Source organism: Myotis yumanensis, unplaced genomic scaffold (genome assembly GCF_028538775.1).
Source record: "Myotis yumanensis isolate MYYU_CA2020_CCGP unplaced genomic scaffold, mMyoYum1.0.hap1 SCAF_14, whole genome shotgun sequence".
In the NCBI taxonomy this organism is placed as follows: domain Eukaryota; kingdom Metazoa; phylum Chordata; class Mammalia; order Chiroptera; family Vespertilionidae; genus Myotis; species Myotis yumanensis.
Genome location: NW_027223765.1, coordinates 44891555 through 44913550, shown reverse-complemented (window position 1 = coordinate 44913550; position 21996 = coordinate 44891555). Strand labels below are relative to the sequence as shown.

The 21996-nt window shown below is 45.2% G+C and overlaps 1 protein-coding gene across 6 annotated transcripts in view; it reads right to left on the bottom strand.

The window, feature by feature from the left end:
• The window catches only part of ABHD6 (abhydrolase domain containing 6, acylglycerol lipase), a 98507-nt gene that overhangs the window by 8564 nt on the left and 67947 nt on the right, over positions 1-21996 (bottom strand). For 5 of the 6 annotated variants that reach the window (XM_070390868.1, XM_070390871.1, XM_070390870.1 and 2 more), the window contains exons 3-9: positions 20092-20243; positions 11005-11161; positions 9585-9698; positions 8186-8318; positions 4254-4411; positions 472-526; positions 138-238 (exon numbers count right to left, since the gene is read on the bottom strand). In XM_070390868.1, the coding sequence (XP_070246969.1) occupies positions 138-238; positions 472-526; positions 4254-4411; positions 8186-8318; positions 9585-9698; positions 11005-11161; positions 20092-20210 (837 nt within the window). In that variant the 5' untranslated portion in view covers positions 20211-20243. The remainder of the gene's footprint in view (positions 1-137; positions 239-471; positions 527-4253; positions 4412-8185; positions 8319-9584; positions 9699-11004; positions 11162-20091; positions 20244-21996) is intronic. The other variant, XM_070390873.1, reaches the window with a different exon arrangement.

Here is a 21996-nt window from a genome sequence, read left to right as displayed (position 1 = left end):
ACTGGCACTGACCCAGGGGTGTCCCTCTCTTCCTGGTCTCAGACACCAGCCCACCAGCTGGCTTTACCAATGGCCTCCCGCTCTTCCTCAGAGGCCGGGGTACCTGGCACAGGTGGCCCCAGGGACACGCTACATACCTGGTCTTGTTTCCCCCAGATGATCTGCGTGGGGGCTTTGATCTTGTCCATGTTCTGGTGGAGGGAGTATCTCGACTTCTCATTGATGATTTCCAAAAACACTTTTTAGAAAAGGAAAACAAAGTGAACGAACGCTGGGCTGTGCCCTGGGGCACCCCCGTACAGCACAGGACAGTCACTGGGGCCAAGCCGCCACTCTCTCTCTCTCTCTCTCTCTCTCTCTCTCTCTCTCTCTCGGGGGCTCAAGAAAACAGACTCTGAATGTAAGAAATAAAAGCCAGCCACCCATGAAGCTTCTCTTGTCCCAGCTCAAAGCTCAAAGCAGGCTACTCACGCTTCCGGTAGAAGTTGTTATGAGGGATGCGGGCGTCGACAAGGCCTTGTAGGATCTAAGGACAAATAATCCACAGTTAGAAGGCAAGAGAAGATTCATATCCTCAGGCTCCTCACGGCGCTGGGACAATGAAGGAAATAAAAGTCCAGACATTCATGGCATTGTCAAGGTTTTCAAGGCCTGGTACCCCGAATTCCCATGATATAGGACAATATAATGTAATTGCTCACTGATATCCAAATGCAGAATAAGGTCTACTTAGAAAATTAAACTATTGTGGATGGTGAGTCTCTTAAACAATAAAGAATTTAACTATTGCCCTAGCCCAGCCGTGGGCAAACTATGGCCCACGGGCCGTATCCGGCCCGTTTGAAATGAATAAAACTAAAGAAAAATAAGACCGTACCCTTTTATGTAATGATGTTTACTTTGAATTTATATTAGTTCACACAAACACTCCATCCATGCTTTTGTTCCGGCCCTCCGTTCCAGTTTAAGAACCCATTGTGGCCCTCGAGTCAAAAAGTTTGCCCACCCCTGCCCTAGCCGGTTTGGCTGAGTGGACAGAACATCGACCTGTGGACTGAAAGGTTCCGGGTTTGATTCCTTGTTTGCAGGTTCCCCGGCCCTGGTTGGGGTGCATGCAGGAGGCAACCAATTGGTGTGTCTCTCTCTGTCTCTCCCTTTCCCTTCCACTCTCTCTAAAAATCAATGGAAAAATATCCTTGGGTGAGGATTAACAAAGAACAAAAAAAACACAGGAAGGAAGGGAGGGAGGGAGGGAGGGGGAGAGAGAGAGAGAGAGAGAGAGAGAGAGAGAGAGAGAGAGAGAGAGAAAGAGAAAGAAAGAAAGAAAGAAAGAAAGAAAGAAAGAAAGAAAGAAAGAAAGAAAGAAAGAAAGAAAGAGAAAGAAAGAAAAACTATTGGGGAAATCTGGGAGGGTGCAGAGTCCCTTGTTTATTGCTCAACGTTGTCTTGGCCTCCCCTGCTGAGGTCTGTGAAGGCTGCAGCAGCTGTGGATCTCCTGGACCCAGATACTGACTGAGAGGTGCATGACCAGAAGGAACACAGCCCCCACTTCCCCTGCCTCGGGGCTCTTGAGGCAGGTCCTAGGTTCACATTAGCAGCCACCACTCCTCTCATCTTCCTGGGAATGGTCTGAACCTCTTAAATGCACTCTCAGGAGTCCTGTGCATGGACTGAAGTGGGAAAATCAGCCATAACTGCTCTGGACTAAACCAACTCCTGGAACATGACTAGAACCTAAGAGGACCAGAGTGCAAGTCCAGAGGTGAGCCAACGGCAAGCTGTCAACACACTGTGCTCAGTGTCAGACACTTTCTTTGCTCTATCTATCTGCACCCACGCATCATATCCTTCGGGCATCCACCCGTCCATCCTCCACCTCTGCTCCACCTACCTATCCATCCACCCATCCTGCATCTCTGAATCATATGTGCATATGTCTACTGATGCATCCACCTGCTTGTATCCACCAATCCATCTACTCTCCATCCTGCATTCCTAGACATCCTCCCACCCAGCCAATCAAGCATCCAGCCATCCACCTATCCTGCATCCTAAATCATCTATGCATGTGAATACACCATTTCATGAATCCATCTATCATGCATCTACCCACACCTCCATGCTCCATTCCCGCGTTATCCAGGCATCCTTGCATCCACTGATTCATTCAATCTACACCTATGACCTATTTCATGCAAGTATTGTGCCAAAAGCTGAGGATAGAGCAGCAAATTAAGACAAAGTCCCTGATCTTACAGAGTTTAGACTGCAAGACACAAACAGACAGACAGACAGACAGATAGATAGATAGTCATAACACTGGTGCTTGGTTGCTCCTTCTCTCCTACGAGGGGAAAACTTTGGAACAGCCATTTAATTTCTCCTGGCATTTTCATCTCCCTGACAACTCAAAACTTGGAATTTTCTAAAACTGTTTGGCCACTCTATTGGGGGAAGAGATCGGTGCCTGGAGGGGCTCAGTGCAGCTTCACAACTGAAAAGGATTCAGGGCCCAACTGGTGTGGTTCAGGGGTTGAATGTCGACCTATGAACCAGGAGGTCACGGTTTGATTCCTGGTCAGGGCACATGCCCCAGGTTGCGGGCTTGATCCCCAGTAGGGGGCGTGCAGGAGGCAGCTGATCAATATTTCTCATCATTGATGTTTCTCTCTCTCTCTCTCCCTCTCCCTTCCTCTCTGAAATCAATAAAAATATTATTTTTTTAAAAAAGGATTTTCAGGGATAAAATATAGGACAGAGTCTGGGTGCTTCCTCAGAGACAGGATACACCCAATAACTGAGTCATGCTCACAACCTCTGAATAGAGCCCATTCTCTCACCTCCTACGAGGACCCATCCACCCTGAGGCAGGGTCCAGCTCTTACAACAGGGGAGATCATCTGCTGTTATGAAGTCTCCGCCCTGGACTCTCCTCTCTTGGTTTTCTATTCTTTCCTCAGATGACTCCATGCAGACCCAGGTCCTTTAATATAATCATCGGCTGTGGCTCTAATTGTCTAGCTCCAAACAGACTTCCCTCAGCAACACCTGCCTGCTTGACATCTGCACTTGGAGGCCTCACAGGCAGCTTAAACTTAAGACACCCAAAATAGAGCTGTTAGCTTGTCCCCTAAACACACTCTCCCTCTCCTTCTCCTATTCAGGGAATGCTGCCTTTATCCAACTCAAGTATCGGAAGTCACCTGTGACTCCTCACTTTCCCTCATCGTCCACATCCAATTTGCTGGTAAGACCTTGTTCTTCCTCCCAAAGCATTTCAGATCTCCGGTCTCCACTGCTGTGACCCTCGTCCACACCGCCATCATCTTTGAGCCACATCAGCACCCTTGTGGCTTTCCCTGCTTCTGTCTGTACCCCCTACAATCCTTCAGGGGTTCTCCGATCCTTAGAGAAACCCAGACTCCTTTCCATAACCCATCTAGTGCTACATGATCTAGCCCAGTGGTTCTCAAAGTGGATTTGGGGAGTCCATGAGGTTAAACTATTTTCGTAATAATACTACATGTTATTTGCCTTTTCCGCTTTGACTTCCTCAAAAGCAGACTGATTTTCAGGGCCTACAGAACAAGGGACAATGTCACTCTGGTGGCTAATGAAAGGAGTGCATCTATATTCTTGTGTTTTTAGTTTTTATGACTTTTAATTTCTAACATGGTAAATATCAACAGTTATAACTTTCACCAACGAACACTCTTTGGGGTTCTCAATAATTTCTGAAAGTATAAAGTGGTCCTGAGGTTTTTCAAAAATTGAGAATCTCTGGTTGAGCCCCTGCCTCCCTTTCCAACCTCATCCATCACATTCTCTCCCTCATTCTCGGGGCTCCAGTCACCCAGGGCCCCTTTTAGTGTCTTGAACTTGCCTATATTTTTTCTACCTCTGAACGTGCTATTCCTTCAAAGAGGCTTATCCAATCCAATTCTGCTGCCTCCCTGTTTTTATTCAGGGCACCATCTTCATTTCCCCTAGAAAACTTACTATAATTTTTAAGAATCTGTCGACCTGTTGATTGTCTGCCTCCCCACTAGCTTGTGTCCACCCAGGAACCTCTTCTGTCTTATTCATTCGCCACGGTGCCCCAGCACAGTGCCTGACACATCACGGCCACGGTACGGACGCTTGTTGAGTGAATAGACAGGTAAGTGCAGGGAGGAGGGTGCACGAAGGGAGCTGTGCTGGCCAGTGCAGCCCTGGCAGGAGGCAGGCACCGTGCTACTGCTGAGGTCCCATACCTGCTGGGGCACCTTGAAGCGGACGTAAGAGCAGAGCTGCAGCATCTCGTTCATCTCCTCCGGGGTGGACGGGATCAGCGGGATCTTCTCTACAGCGGCCGATTCCTCCAGTTCTCTGAGCCGTCGTATGAATTGATTATCAGTTGGGTATTGCAGGCCTGGGGGATTCAAATCAAAACAGCTTGGCCATTCATCTACCTTCTTACCAACCCCCATCTTAGAAAGGGAACTTCTAGTATCAGCTAATATGTTTCAGGGGTGTTTCACCAGATTCCTTTTTAATGGGTTCTGCCATCCTTGCTCAAGGTCAAAAGCACATTCTGAAGAGAAACAGAAAAAAAAAATCCCTCCGGATACTTTACAGATGGGTGACCTGCAGCATGGGGAGCCCGTAAGAAAACCGAAGCTCAGCCCCTCCCTAAGCCTCCTGAATCAGAGCTGCCCGTTAACAGCTGTCTGGAGACTTATCTGTATGATAGAGTTAAGAAGCATTAGCCTGGAAGACAGCTCGCCTGAGCCCCTTTCACATCTGTGCTGTTGAGAGGAGATATCACAAAATGCATGATGGTAAGAAAACGGAGAATTGAAGGAACTGACCACTCTTCCCTTTGTCCTGGACCCGCTTAATAATCTCTTATTTGGGGTCAATACACAAAACAGTGAGAGCAAGTCCCCCTCTGAGCCATCCCCCACGTGGGGGCAGCGGCTGCCCTCTGTACAGCCTCCCTTCCTCCAGGAGAGCACCAGGTGCCATCATGAGACTGAAAAGCTTTGAGATGGCCCTGGCTGGGTTTGCTCAGTGGTTAGACCGTCATGGGTTTGATTCCTGGTCTAGGGCATGCATCTCGGTTGCAGGTTCCTCAGCCCCAGTAGGAGCACATGCGGGAGGCAATCAATTGTTGTATCTCACGTAGATGTTTCTCTCTCTCCCCTTCCTCCCACTCTCTCTAGAAATAAATGGAAAAAATACCCTCCAGTGAGGATCTGAAAAAGAAAGCTTGGAGAAGGACCATTATTTCCTGCCCCCTGGAGCATGGCACAAGAGAGTTTACACAAACTGATGTACACAGGAGGGCAAAAGTAATTCCCACTTCCAACAATGAGCATATCTCTGGGTGTTTAACTTAGCTACAGAACTGGATTTTATTTATTTTAATTTTTTTCTATTTGAAGAACTAGATTTTGGAAAGGCAATGGCGTTGATACTAAGCTGCAGAAATCCACACTTTACAAATCTCCTACATTCAGTAGCTCCTTTAAATCCATTATGGACACCGAGTGGCTTTCGCAATGCCACGAGGGCAGATTGCATGATCTATTTCCTTTCACTTTAAAAATAATCCAGACTAAATGCCATGTGGTATCTTGCACTGGGTCCTGGAATAGAAAAAGGATACGAGTGGGAAAACGAATGAAATCCAGATAAAGCCTGGAGTTTAGTTAACAGCAATGCACCAATGCTGGTTTTTTAGTGTTGAAACATTTACTGTGGTAATGTGAGCTGTTAACAATGGGGAGGAAAACTGGATGAAGGGTAGATGGAACTCTGTACTTTCTTTTGCAACACTTCTGCAAACTTAAAAAAAAAATTATTTCAAAGTAAATAAAGTTTATCTTTCCATTTTCACATACAAACAGTTTTAAACTTTCAATGGAAACTCAGGCGTACAACTCTTTGAGCAAATGAACATACACTCGAAAAAGCCAGTTAGATCTGACCTCCTATAACCGATTTAAAATCTAATAACCTTCCATAGGAGCAGCTTCTCCAATTCTCAAACTTTATTATTAAAATTACAAATGATTTCACATATGGCGCTTGGGAAGAGGAGGAGAGAAAACCCATTGGGAGTTTGACTTCAATTACAATGTCCTCACCAGACCTGAAACTATTTACTTTCAGAGTGACTGAAAGGTTTTAAAGGTCTGTTTAGTTACGTTTTAGTGAGGTATACAGGTTTGGCTCCAGGCTGGCTTCTAGTGGGTAAAGGGGGTCGTGGACATGAGTCACATACTGGAGACAGTGAACACAAACTGACTTCCAAAAAAGCCGCAGCTTGGTTCTGCAGCCAGACAGCCTGGGACCGGTTCCTATGCTGGCTCAGGCACTTATATAACTTCTTTGTACCTCAGTGTTCCTACTAATAAAATGAGCACACTATCTTGATCTGGAAATAACTACATATGTAGAAGGTTACTGAGATGTACACTTAAAATCTGGGCAATTTACATCTTACTCCAACGAAGTACCAGAGACAGGAAGCAAGACAAGGAAAAAGAGAAAAATTAATATTTTTCTGACATATTATAAATCCAAGTTCAAAGACTAAGGTAAGGATAATGAATTCTAAAAATCCAACTTCAGATCATAATTTCTGGGGACATGTTACAGCTCAAGTTGACATGTATACAAGTAAGAACAAAGAAACTAAAGTTTGTTGATTTTTTAAAAAAGATCTTATAATGAACTTTTGAACAATAATAGATACAGAGGCAGAGCTGCCTCAAACTGATTGTCAAACTGCAGTGGGAAGGCCAGGGAGGGTTGGGGGACAGGAGGTAGGGGAGTAAGAGATCAACCGAAGGACTTGTATGCATCTATATAAGCATAACTAATGGACATAAGACACTGGGGGGTAAGGGAGGGCAGGGGTTTGTCAAGGGTGGGGGGGATAAAAAGGGCACTTATGTAATACCCTTTGTAATACTTTTAGCAAAAATAAAAAAAAATTAAAAAAAAAAAAAAGATCTTGTAATGAATAAAGATCTGAGTTTTTGGCAAAAAAGAGGACAGACGTAATAATAGTACCAACACTTCATAAAGTCACAGTGATGGCAACAATGAACTCTATATAAACAGCTTAGCTCAAAAGAGCTCAATAAATGTTGGATAGTAATATTATTATATTTCAACTAGAGGCCTGGTGCACGAATTCATGCACAGGTGGGGTCTGCTGACCTGCCCCGATCAGGGCCGATTGGATTGGGCCAGCGCATGGGTGGGCGTGTATGTGGGGGGGACACATGGGAGGTTGGCTGGCTGGCCCCACCCCCTGGTCCAATGCCCGGTCCAGGAGTCAATTTGCATATTAGCCTTTTATTATATAGGATGTATTTACGTACTGTAAAGTATGATACACATTTTAATTAACCACCAAATTCTTTGTGGAATAAGGCTGGCTCTATAATTTAAAAGTCAGTGTGGTTATGATTATGGTTTTGTTTTGTTTTGTTAATCCTCACCCAAGGATATTTTTCCATTGATTTTTAGAGAGAGTGGAAGGGAAGAGGCACAGAGAGAGAAATATTGTTGAGAGAGAAACATTGTTGTGAGAGACACATCAATTAGTTGCCTCCCACACATGGGATCAAACCTGCAACCAGGTACATACCCTTCCCCAGAATTGAACCCAGGATCCTTTAATCCACAGCCCAACACTCTATCCACTGAGCCAAACCAGCTAAGGCATGATTATGATGTGTGTGTTTTAATCCTCACCAAAGGATATGTTTATTGATCCTAGAGAGAGGAAGGGGGGGGGGGGGGGGAGAGAGAGAGAGAGAGAGAGAGAGAGAGAGAGAGAGAGAAACATGGAAATGAGAGAGAAACATCGACTGGTTGCCTCTTGTAAGTGCCCCAACTGAGAAAGAACCTGAAACCTAGGTATGTGCCCTGACTAGGAATCGAACCCGTGACCTTTGGGTGTATGGACGATGCCCCAACCAACTGAGCCAGAGCAGCCAGGGCTAGGATTATGGTTAGACAACTAGTGTTTGGTTAGTTTTCACAAAAGTGTTGCATATCTCTGAAGGACACATCAAAAGATGATTCTAAAAGCCAGTCACAGCAGATACTGCCACTTGGTCCTTCGGAGATGCAGACCCTGCAGGGCTCCCCTCACTCAGGGGGACATTCTAGCCTGGCAACTCACCAGCGGGGCACACGAGGGTCAGGCTGCCGATATCCGACGGGTAGTAAGCAGCGTACACGCCGGCCACATTGCCGCCCATGGAGGTGCCCATCAGGTGGAACGGTTTTTTGTTCAGCTTGAGGCATTCCACAAACTGGGAAGGAAATGAGAAGGGGGGTTGGTTATGCAGCTGTAGACAGTGGCACTTGTGATTGCAGAGCAAACAACTTCCATTGCCTCTGGGGACAAAAGAAAAGCATATTGATGAAAGGGGGCCGGAACCTCTCCTGGACCCATTATCCAGATGGACCCCGAGGCAGACAGGCACTCACCTTTACCTGGCACAAGTGACTGAGGGGTCATTTCTGAGTATAAAACCAACGAAGATTCTCCTAATTCTGAGTCAGCAAACTTTTCGATAAAGGTCCTGAGAGTAAATATTTTCTGCTTTGTGGGCCATCTGATTTCAGTAGCAACTACTTAGCTCTTTTGTTGTAGCACAAAAGCAACTAAGGCAATACATAAATGAATGAACATGGATGTGCTCCAATAAAATTTGCTTACAAAAATAGGCAGCAGGCCACATATAGCCCATGGGCCATGGTTTGCTGACTCTTGCCCTAATTTAAAGTCCTTCTCATCCTTCCAACCATCCATTCATATAACTATCCACCCATCCATCCATCTATTCAACCATCCAACCATCCAGCCAACTATCTATCCATCCAACCAACCACCACTGATGCTTTAGATAACTGTTTATCTTAAAAATATTAATTGGATATCTATTATGTACAAGGAAGTATGGTCAGCTGCAGAAGATAAAGCAAAGAGCCAAAGAGACAAGGTTCCTGACCTCATCAAAGTACATAGGTTAAAGGGGTAGGGGGGACATACACACACATTAAATAAATAACCTTATCTGGGGGAAATACTAATATCAATGTAAAACGGTGGATTACTAAATTCTGAAATGGTCCATGAGCCCCAGGACCTTGAAAGCCCAGCCAGAGGGGGGCTGAAGATAGATGCTGAAGCAGAACGAAATGCAAAGAGCATCCTCCCCATCTTCCCCAGCGAGGCAGATGGGCTACTGCGGTCATCACATAGTTGGTAAGCAGAAACACAGACTCCAGGGAAATGGTCTTGAGAAACACTAAACTTCCACAAAAAGCCAAGAAAATGCTCAGACTGTCATATTTCTTCACAACAATTGCAACAGGCTGAGAGGAGAATCGTCTGCAATAAGCCCTGGCCCTCCACAGCCGGCCAAGGAGACCACTGGGGTGCCACTTGGTGTGTAGTCACTTAACAGAATGCACTGGAGCCTCGTTCCGAGTCAGTACTGCTCGCCAGGCGTAGGCATGCAGTGGAGGGCAAGACCCACACTCTTGGCAATTGCTGGTGGAGCCCTGCTTACCTGGTGTATCCTCTTGACTTGCCCGTCTATGGACAGGTCATCCAGGGGAGAGCGGGTGGTACCCTCATGTCCTGGCATGTCCACGCAGATCAAATGCAGGTTCTTTGGGAGGAACTGAGGACACACAGGCCCAGAGAGTCAGTATGCGGCATGCAGACAATGTCGGCCCACTTTTCTGAGAAGGCTGCGCCTACTTACCAAGTAACCTAGATAGCCAACCCTGGGGACATATGGTCCTGGCCACTTGGAGTTTTACCCTAGTAACATCTGATGGGAATAAGCACTGCCAGGCGCCTCCTAGGGAGCAGAGGCCCGGAGACTAATACATACATAAGTGGAGGGGACTCGGAGGATGACTGGAAAAGGGGGACAGAGGTGAAGGCAGCACGTCTGCATCTCTCACTTTTGACACCAGCTGACAGGTACTGCAACCCCCCCCCCTCCCCCTTCCACACTTACTCCAGTCATTCAGCCACAGACTGGGAGCTAGAGGGTTGGTTTTGTTCTGCTAGAGCCCTGGCCAGCCCTGGAGCCCACAGGAGCAAGGCTTTCTTTAAGAACCATGTCTGATCACCCCGATTCTAGTTTCTTCCATTTAAATATGTGCCGCTTTCCACCAGGAAACCGAGAAACATGGGTTATCAATAAACAAATACCCGACTACATGAAAGATGCTTATCTGAATTGGGGACAGGAAGGGAGAGGGTCAGGAAGGCATGAGGATGAGTGTCCTCACAGTAGAACTTGGAAATAAAAACACAAGTAACTAGAGGGTGTGTGGCCTTTTCACTCCTGGTGTAGGTCATCCTTGAGGTAGTCGGGTACAGTCCTGCTTGAGGTGGGAGCCTGGGTGCTTCCCTCCCAAGACCTCCCCAGCCCCAACCTCCACCAGCTGGTCACGCCTGCCAAGTGAAGCAGGTTGCCACACAGGACAGAAAGTGAGCGATCTGGAGAACTATCCCAGGGAGTTGCCAAATCAAGATAATTTCTCTAAGTAGGTGAGGAAGAAAGGAAGAACAGAAAGGGGGGGGGGGGGTGGAGGAGGGAGAGAGGAGGATGAGGAGGCATCAGGGAGAAATCGGGGGAGGAAGAGGAGACACGTGGAGTCTAAAAGAACAATGATTTTTTCAAAGCCTGATCTTGCCAGTGAGAGTTCTGAGATGAAGCTGCCAGAAACCTTTCCTAGGAACCACTCATGAGGTGAAATGATTTCTGAGGCACAGATTTTACAAACAACATTCAACTCAATGCATTCTGTCTGATAAAAGGATGTGAATCATGTATTACACTAGTGTTAAGATATCTGAGCCACGGTTCTGGGTTCCCTTTGCTCCCTCCCATCGCTGGGGACGGCATGTCCGAGGGGAAACCCGTTTCCCGGCCACACCCTGACCAAGTGGAAACCCGTTCCCGGCCGCACCTTGACCAAGCTGAGCCACATGTCCTTGTGGGCGGAGAAGCCGTGGAGCAGGAGGACGGACGGTCTGTGCCCAGGCCTGCCGCGGAAGGAGTAACAGAACTGATAGTCTTCATGCTGAACATAGCGGACCTGCATGCCCAAGGCCCGCCGCCAGTACCTGGAAGGAAACACACAGGCCACGCCAAGATCAAGATCAGCACGCTCCGGAGCCGTGGCCGTGGGAGGGGCACAGGTCCTCGCGACAGGCCCACCTCGAGGTCTGACCAACACTTCTCCAGAAAGTACCTCAAATGAATACGGTGGTAGGTATGTCACCACATAACCACTCTAAACCAGGAGGGGGAGGAGGGGAATTTTCTTAGGAAGCATGACACGAAATAACCTGTTTTGAACACATATTCCTAGCAGTTGAGTGGCAGTGCGAAGGAGCAGTCGGCAGTGGGATCTCCCTGGGTGTCTGACTAGCCCTCACTCTGCCTGGATTGTTTGAGCTTCTGCAGAATTGGAAATGGCTGGAGGTAAGACTGGGAAGGACGTGGAAAAGGCCACGACCAGGCTGGTTTCCTCGTGCCAAGTCGGCTAGCAGCCTGGTGGGCCATATTCGCCGACACCTGGAATCTGAAGCGAGCAGCCATGGACATGTGGGCAAGACTGCCGCTGTGTGCAGCACAGACATCCCGGAGTAAGTACAGCACTTCCCTGCAAAGGCCCTTTAATTGACAGGAAAAGCATCAAAAACTTCAAGGTAGTGTCTCTTGCAACATGCTCTTCATGGAGATGAAGAACTGGACTCTCGCCCAGCTGGTGCACATCAGTGGTTGAGCATTGACTTATGAACCAGGAGGTCACGGTTTGATTCCTGGTCAGGGTACGTGCCCAGGTTGCAGGCTCCAACCCCACAAGGGGGCGTGCAGGAGGCAGTCTAGCAATAATTCTCTCTCATCATTGATCTTTCTATCTCTCTCCCCCTCTCTTCCTCTCTCACATCAATACACACAAAAAAAGAAGTGGACTCTCATCAAGGCTGCAGTTGCTGGTGGTGGTATCATTCACACACCCACAAATCTCTGGGAAGAAAGAACACCAGACAATTGTCTCCAGGAGGCCTGCCTTTCTTCTGATCCCGGGACTAACGACTCTAACAGCTGTCCAGTGCTGGTGATCCTCTGTAAAAAACACAAACTTACTCATTTGTAAATCTAGTTGAGCAAGCTGGAGATTTAATTAGCGTTCTCCAACCAACCTAATTTCCTTCATTTGAGTCTTAGCCATAAAGTGTTACTGTAGCTTTAAAGTTGTTAAGGATTCTGAAGTAGTGGATTTTGATGGAGTTGACAGTTTTTAAAAAACTCTTTGGATTTTAATTGTGATGCAGAAGTTATAACAAACATTTGGTTTTGTACAGACATTATTTCCACTCCAGCAGATAATCTCAGTAAAGGTCACAATTCTAACTCTCCCCAGAAAATAAGAACATATTTTTTATACAGATTTTGAGAGTGAGAACTTTTTTTTTTAAGAACTATCTGCATTGGGCCTCTGAGTTTATTCGCTACAACATATGGCAGCTGGTTGAAAGCTCAGCTTCTGTTCGTTACATAAGACTTGGCAGTGCTGGAGTTTGGCCTGAAATTGATTTCAATACGAAATTACCATCTAAACACATTGAACTTTCTGCATGAAGAACCTCTCCAAGATGAGAAGCAATTAATTCAATCAGAGATTCACTTTGTGGTGTACTTTGCACCAAAGAAGTAGCCAAGTCTTGTAAAAGCAAATAGCCCAAGTTGACTGGTTTTAACCCTTTATGTAAAAGAAGGGGAGGGAAGATGAGAACATAAATTCATATTTATTTCGAGCTGCATCCCAAAAGCATAGGAACAAAAACAAGACACTATTAAGGTGAGCATCTGGAGTAGAGATGGGCAATACAGTGAGAAGTAGATGGAGAGACAACAGAGGTGGGAAGGAGCCTTATCACTTTCTTTTTAGTACTTTTGCAAATGAATGTATTGCCTATTCAAAACATTAAAAATAGAATGAAATTGGCTAGCTTAAAGCTCTTCTTATAACAAAGCAAGCTTATTTCAAAATTCTAAATCGTGCACCACAATACAAATTTGTTCGTTCATTCATATGCCACCTCATTCATTTATTAACTATATGATCTTGAATCTCATCTATCTATAATGAGGGGGAAATGTCTCATTCTACTGCGGATATGGTAAAGATTAAATGAGATAATCCATATACAAAGTTTTGTTTGATGCTCAATATATGCTAAGTATTCAATAAATGGTAGTAATTAGTATTAAATTAAGAAGATTATATTCTTGTGAATATATCACTTGCCAAAACTCAAGGGGAAAATTTGCAACATATATGAGGGCCACAGATTCATTTAACATATAAAAAGCTTACAAAATGATAAGACCCAGGCTAAGACCCCAATTCAACAATGAACAAAATAAACAAAAATACTATTCAAAGTAGAAGAGAATTAAGGACTAACAAATATAGGAAACATGTTCAATTTCACTAATACCTAAAGAAATGAATATTACAACAAGACATACCTTTTTAATAATCTAAATTAGAAAAATGCCTTTAAAATAAAAAATAGCTCTGGCCAGTGTGGCTCAGTTGTCCTGTGCACCGAAAGGTTTCAAGTTCAATTCCTTGTCAGGACATATGTCTAGGGTTTGATCCCTAGTAGGGAAGGCAACACAATCCATGTTTCTCTTGTACATTGATATTTCTCTCTCTCTCTCTCTCTCTCTCTCTCTCTCTCTCTCTCGTCCTTCCCCTCTCTCTAAAACCAGTAAAACATATCTCAGTTGAGGATTAAAAAAACACCCAATTATATGTTCAACCTTTCTAGGAAGCAGCCTGGAATTAAGCATCAGGGGTCTGTAAAAACCTCATGCCTTTTGACCCAGTAATTATACTTCCAGGAATAATTTGTTCCAAGGAAATAAGCAGAAACCTTAAAAAAAAAAAAAAAATTCTAACGATGTCCCACAGTGTTATTTCAATTAGAAAAAAAAAATCTGCGCTAATCTTTATGCCCATAAACAGAAAATTTATTACATAAATTACAATGTATCCAGATGATGTAATATGTTGCTGTTTAAAAAAATTGAGGTCTTCGAATAATTTTGTATGGGCGAGAAATGAATATGGCGGCATAGGTAAACACCGGAGACCGCTGCCGCAAACAACCACTTCAAAAATACAACTAAAAGACGGAACGGACATCAACCAGAACCACAGGAAGGCTGGCTGAGGAGAGACTCTTCAACTAGAAGGAAAAACAACAGCATTACGAGGCTCAGAGGAGGCGCAGTGTGGAAAATTTAAAGGTACGGTGGTGCGATGGTGTGCGTGCAAAGCGGGCTGGTGGCTGAGGGCGCGGTTGTCGTTTTCAATCAGGAGGGAGTCTCAGACTCTGGGCTACAGATCCAGGCGAGTCTCTAGGGACCCAGACTCAAACGGGAGAAGCGGGACTGTCTGGCTACGGTCCCTCCGAGGTTTGCAGCGGTTGCTGGGACAGAGAGGCAGAGCCCCAGGGGACGAACTGAGAGCAGCCATAGCTGCTCCCTCCCCCCGCCCTGTTGATCCTGCCCCGCCCAAGCCCTGCGCAGAGCCATTTGCTGGATCACCTCAGGCAAAGGCTAGATTAGCACCTTCCCAGAGGACAGAAGTTTTCCCACAGCTGATTCTCACAGCCAGTCGGCCTGGTGGTCAAATCCCTTTAGTATTAACTACAACAATTAAGGCTTAACTAGAACAAGACTGCGCACAAAGACCACAAGGGGGTGCACCAAGAAAGCATAAAAGATGCGGAGACAAAAAAACATGACAGAAATGGAGGATATGGAGCTAAAAATCGCAATTTTGAGGGCTTGCAATAAACTTGGGCAGAGCCTCACGAAAACTAATGAGACCCTCGATGCTACGATAAAGAAATTAGAAAGTAAGCATACACAGACTGAAATAAAGAATATTATACCCAGTAGCAGACCAGAGGAGCACAAGAATCAAACCAAAGATTTAAAATTCGAAGAAGCAAAAACACCCAACTGGAAAAGCAAAATGAAAAAAGAATCTGAAAGTGTGAAGATAGTGTAAGGAGCCTCTGGGACAGCTTCAAGCGGACTAATATCAGAATTATAGGAGTGCCAGAAGATGAGAGACAGCAAGATATTGAAAACCTATTTGAAGAAATAATGGCAGAAAACTTCCCCCACCTGGTGAAAGAAATGGACTTACAGGTCCAAGAAGCGCAGAGAACCCCAAACAAAAGGAATCCAAAGAGGACCACACCAAGACACATCATCATTAAAATGCCAAGAGCAAAAGACAAAGAGAGAATCTTAAAAGCAGCAAGAGAAAGAGACTCAATTACCTACAAGGGAATACCCATACGACTGTCAGCTGATTTCTCAACAGAAACTTTGCAGGCCAGAAGGGAATGGCAAGAAATATTCAAAGTGCTGAATACCAAGAACCTACAACCAAGATTACTTTATCCAGCAAAGCTATCATTCAGAATTGAAGGTCAGATAAAGAGCTTCACAGATAAGGAAAAGCTAAAGGAGTTCATCACCACTAAACCAGTATTATACGAAATACTGAAAGGTATCCTTTAAGAAGAGGAAGAAGAAAAAGGTAAAGATACAAATTGTGAACAACAAACATGCATCTATCAACAAGTGAATCTAAGAATCAAGTGAATAAATAATCTGATGTACAGAATGAACTGGTGATTATAATGAATCAGGGACATAGAAAGGGAATGGACTGACTATTCTTGGGGGGGAAAGGGGAATGGGAGATGCGGGAAGAGACTGGACAAAAATCGTGCACCTATGGATGAGGACAGTGGGTGGGGAGTGAGAGCGGAGGGTGGGGTGGGAACTGGAAGGAGGGGAGTTATGGGGCGGGGGGGAAGAGGAACAAATATAATCTGAACAATAAAAATTTAATTAAAAAAAATAAATTAATAAATAAATAAAAAATTGAGGTCTTCAAAGACTATTTAATAACAGGAAAATGTTTATGACATGATATCAAATGAAAACATAGGACTAAATATTTTTATACTATCGATTCCAATTCTGTCAAAAAATTTTAAACTGTATACAGATGAAGTGGGGAAACAGGTGGTGAGAACAAAGGAGGCGTTAAAGAAAATGACTTGGGGGTGATGGATAATTTATATTTTCTGTTACCTTTTTATAACCTTCCACTCCTCTCTAATTCTAACACAAAGAGGAGTATGAGATCAAGGGAGAGCTGGAAGGACCTTGCAGAAATGGTGATGTTGCTCAGGCATCTGGATACTCAACACCTATTGGTTCAGCGGTAGACAACGCAGCAAGGTGTGCACAGCACAGACAGGGCATGGGAAGACCAAGCATGACAGATCCTGAGCGAAGGGAGATGGGGCTGGAAGGGCAGCCTGGGAGCTGGGCTCAGGGCGCGAGGAACCCTCCATTACCAGGTGGGTACTAGTCCAGGTATCTCATTTAATTGCTACATCCCTGGAAAACCTCACCTAGGCTTTGGAAATAGGAGCTTGAGAACCAATATTTTCAGTAACTTCAAATGCTCCTCTCAATGGAAGAGTAGGAAGAAGACTCCTTAAGCTACCAGGTCAGTTAAAAATTATGAAAGGAAAACAAACAAACAAACCCAACTTTCTTTAGTTTAAGGCTAACGGAATAAATGACTTCTAAATGATAAACTTTACAAAGGCAGAACTTAGAAATAACTGCAAGTGGCCTGGCCAGTGTGGCTCAGTGGTTGAGCATCGACCTATGAACCAGGAGGTCAGGGTCGATTCCTGGTCAGGGCACATGCCCGTGTTGCGGGCTCAATCCCCAGTGTAGGGCGTGCAGGAAGCAGCCAATCCATCACTGATGTTTCTATCTCTCTCTCCCATTTTTTTCCTCTCTAAAATCAATAAAAATATATTTTAAAAAAAATAACTGCAAGCGTACAGGACAGAAACAAAGGGAAGAATTACACTGGAATAAACCAATGTCTCAGGAACAAGATCTTTTCCAGATGAACAATCTTGGTACAAAAGCCGAACTGCTCCTGTTTCAGGGACAGACGTCACTGAAGCCCTACAAAAGCAGCCTCCATGGGGTTCCTTCTTTGAGAAAGGCGCCCAGGGTCCAGACCTTTATTTCAGAAGTGCTGCCTTCTCTAGTTTACAGGATCCTCTGAAGACAACAGTACATTTCTTTTTTTATTACTGTGGTAAAATATAGATAACATACAATTTACCATCCTAACCATTTTAAGTGTACAATTCAATGCATTAAGGACATGCACAATATTGTACATCAACCATCACAACTATCCATTTACAGAATTTCCTGTCATCCCAAAGAGGAATTCTGTATCCTTTAAACCAGTGGTTCTCAACCTTCCTAATGCCGCGACCCTTTAATACAGTTCCTCCTGTTGTGGTGACCCCCAATTTCATTGTTACAAATTGAACATAATTAAAGCATAGTGATTAATCACAAAAACAATATGTAATTGCCGAAACCGGTTTGGCTCAGTGGATAGAGCGTCGGCCTGTGGACTCAAGGGTCCCAGGTTCGATTCCGGTCAAGGGCACATGCGTGGGTTGTGGGCTCCATCCCCAGTGTGGGGTGTGCAGGAGGCAGCCAATCGATGATTCTCTCTCATCATTGATGTTTCTATCTCTCTCTCCTCTCTCTGAAATCAATAAAAATATGTTAAAAAAAAATTAAAAACAAAACAAAAACTCCACATTCCTTTCTGTCCCTGAGCCCCTGGTCATCTCTATTCTACTTTCTGTGTCTGAGTCTGCCCAGTCTAGGTACCTCACTCATATAAGTAGAATCATATAATCTTTGTCATTTTATGCCTGGCTTACTTCACTTAGCATAATATTTTCAAATTAGCCACAGTATAGAATGTGTCAGTACTTTATTCCTTTTTAAGGTGAAATAATACTCCATTCTATGGATATGCCACATTTATTCATCCATTCATCAGTTGATGGACATGGGTTGTTTCTACCTTTTGGCTATTGTGAATAATGCCACCACGAAAATTCACAAGCTTTCGTGTGGACATGCTTTCAGATCTCTTGGGTAAATACCTAGGAGTGGAATTGCAGTGCCATTTAGTAGCTTTAAAAAAAAAAAAAAAAAAAGAACAAAAATCAACAACAACTAAAAAATCTTTGGAGGACCCACCAGACTTTTCCAAAGCGGCTGCACCATGTTGCATTCCCACTAAGAGTATATGAGGGGTCCAATTTCTCCACATCCTTCATTGTTATTGTTTAGGGAAACTTTTACCTAAAGTACAAGTCATACAGAAAAATGCACAAATTGTAAGTGTGCCTGGAGCGTGGCCACTCATTTCCACAGGGATGTGGGCTGTGACTGCTCCCACAGGCAGCACCGAACGCTTCGCCGTGAGCCACCAGAGCCACCACTGGAGGTGCTGTGGCCACAACAGAGGGCATCGGACTCTAAAAAGCTCTCCCGGCGACCCAAGGAACGTGGGGGCTGCGGACGGTATGGCACAGAGCTGGCTTCGCACGGGTGCAGGGAATTAGCCTTCGTGTAATCACACCTCTGTTCTATGGTGACGGGCCACAGCACCGAATTGTACTTTTCATTTCAGTTTGATTTGTTTAAGAAAAATAGCATTTGTGTGTGGAGTCCACGGAGCCTCTGCGGGGCACGTGCGGCACACGCTCTGGCCTCTTCATGTCAGGCTACACAGGATCCTGGGCCCAAAGCACGCCTGCTGCTAGGGCTGCAAGGACGATGGCATTTCAACAGCTGGCGTCTCAGCTTCGTCAGCGCAGAGGTGGGTCCTGGGCGAGCCTCTGAAAGGGTCACCACCTCCCAAGAGGGAGGGAGTAAAAAAAAAAAAAAAAAAGCTCCCTCCTGTTCAAGCAGCTTCTTTTCAAGGGTCAGAGCCTGGCTGGCAGGTGGAAAATTCCACACTCCAGTGAAACAAAAGGGAGCCAGAAAGGAGGGCAGATACAGGGCACACGCCAACCCCTGCACTCCTCTCTGTGTGCACAGAAGGCAGTTCTAACTCCCAGAAGCCCCGGTGAAATCTCAGGGCGCTTCCCGACGGCACCGGGAGGAACCTGGCCTATCTCGGTATTTCCTTCACCAGGGGACGCATACCACGCGGTGGGAACGGTGCTTTCATTTGGTAAATGGACTGTGGCTTGGAAAGTCCCTGAAGCACATCTCGGGAAAGCTACTCCCTTCTCAACAGCTGAGCTTCTGATTCCCTGGAGGAGAACGGCTCTGCGGGGGCTGCGCGTCTTTCACACCCGCTTAGACTTTCACCAGAGAGAAAGGAGGCACCGCCTTCGGTGGGCAGCAGTCTGTAGGCCAGCCGTGTGGAATGGTATTCTGCTTATTTTTACTGTCTTATATTAACTGACTATGGATGGCAAGCTTTCCACTTAAGGAGGTGATATTTATACTGGTATTGCTCTTAAAATAAACTGATTTAACCTACAAAAGTGACTTACTCTAAAGAGAATGTCAAGGCAGAGGGGGTAGTGTGCTGAAAGGGCAAGCAACCACGAAGGCGGTACGAGAATGACATGATTGGAAACGTCTTTTTCTTTCTGCCACTTTAGGAATGAACACGTCTAGCACAAATCTGAAGCCATTCTGTCCCACCCACATGCCTTCTCCAGGTCCTGCTCTTCCCAATTCATTTATCAGTGCACATCACCGCACCTGTCAGAAACCACTGGATCAGAACCCAAGGACCAAGAACCTGCCATCGGGATCCCCACCAATGCGCACAATCCTTGCTTAAAGAATCGGTGACTTTGGGAGTGAGGGTGGCCTCCTGGGCAGAGATGCCATCAGAAGCCCAAAAGAAGTTACCTGGCAGGAAGCTACCACCAATCATTCCGGAACACTCCCAACATCCTTCAGCTTTTCTACATGCTTGAAATATTTCATGGTACAATGCTGAACAACCAAAAGGACAAGCAGAGAAGATGACACTGTTTTGGTTCCCCTGAAGACTTCAACTACAGAGTTAACTCACCAGTAATAGATTCTTATCAGCGCCGAAGGCCACAGGAGAAAGGAGGCCACAAATGCCAGGATGGGGATGGCCAGCGTCCCCCCCGCGATCACGAACATGTTGACCACGTCAAGGTCCATCCTGCTCTTTGAGGCCGGCTGGTGCCTGCGGGGCTGAGAGAGTGACAGGAGTGAAACTCTGTCGCGAGAGAAGGGGGAAGAGCAGAGGGGAAAAGAGAAGTGAAGGACCCAGAATGAGTACAAGGATGAGGAGGAAGCAAAGGCAGGTAATGGCTTAAAAAAACTCAACAGGCATGACCGCTCCATGTAATGAAGGACCCCCGAGAGGATCCGAATGGTATTTTAAGCTGTAAAGAAAACGCTTAGGACTACTGGGGAAATCTAAGTAAGGACTGAATAGTAGATAATATTATTGTGATACAGTTCTGGAGTGTGAGGTGAAATTGTGGTTATCTTTGCACGTAGGAGAATGTCCTTGTTCTTAGGCTATGTATGCTGAAATATGAAGGGGACAAGCATAATGATATCTACTACTCACTCTTAAAAGTTGAGGAGAAAAATATATAATGTGTGTGCATGTGGGTGGGGAGAGAAATAAAGCAAATATGTTGAAATGTTAACCATTGGTGAATCCAGGTGAAGGTTAGGTGGTAACCTTCAACTTTCCTATAGGTTTAAAAAATGTCTATAGCAATTATTAAAAATTAAGTTACGGAGGACAGAGGACCTTGAAGGAATGAAAAAATATACGTGTTCACTTTTCCAGCAAACTTAAGTCATCGGTCTACTACATGAGAATTTCCATCCAATCATCGCTTTTGTCTTTTCCTACTCTGGTGACTTTTGAAACGTGTCCAAAATCATGCCAGCAATTAAAGAGTAAGATGTGGCTTGCCCCAACAAGAATCTTGTATCCCAGAACATAAAACAGTACCTGGCAAGTACCTATTGCTTAATAATGCTCATTGCCTGAATAGATCGAAAAGGAAAAATGCACTCACTTTGCATATCTGCTGTGTGAAGTGAGGCACTTCAATGTTAAAGACAATGCGTTTGGTGGCCTTGCAGCACTCTGTAAAGCCAGCTGATGTCAGGAAAACCAGCTGGCCATCATGGCGCCCAGGAGAGTAACACACGCACACACCCCAGGCTGGAGCCTGCTCTGGCCTCCTCCTGTTAATATCCAGGCTGTGCATTCCAGGCCTTTATCTCTGAACACAGGGACAAAGATTCCTTGGGTAGAGGATACGGGCATCTCATGCTCCCAAGTTTAGTCTGGGGCGAGCAGTAGGGCATAACATGTCACAAATGTCTTTTCATGTTCTCAGATTTTAGAGCCTGGGGAACCCAAGTTCCAATACCTTAATCTTAGGGTACAAAGCAAAATTCCAAGAATAAATAGAATATAAACACTTTCAAAGACACAAGAGCGATGACCTTCATCTGTTAACTACTGTATGCCAGACCCAGTGCAGGCAGTTCATATACACATCCTCTTATTGCATCCCTCCCCACATTAGAAGGTAGGAAGCTTTTCTCCCGTCTTAAAGAAGTTGACAAGTGCCCCCACGGTCATCCTACAGATACGTGGCATGCCCTGCATTTCAACCCAATCCCGCAGGTGCCCCTGGCTCATGCCACCTTTGCCCCCTCTCTGAGCTGGCTGCAAGCAGATACTATTTTGCATCCATTATGCACAAGGCGCCAAGGTCAGAGTCCCCATCACCATGCTTCACACTCCTCTACAACTGCTTTAAAAGCAAGTAACCAATGACCTGGTGACCTGATTCCTGCTGGTGTCTTTTTAAAACTATCCAGTGCTGCTTGTAATTTTTTCCTTTGATTTTGCAATATGAAAATTCTTTCCACACTGCTTTCCACTAGATAAACACGACATCATTCTTCT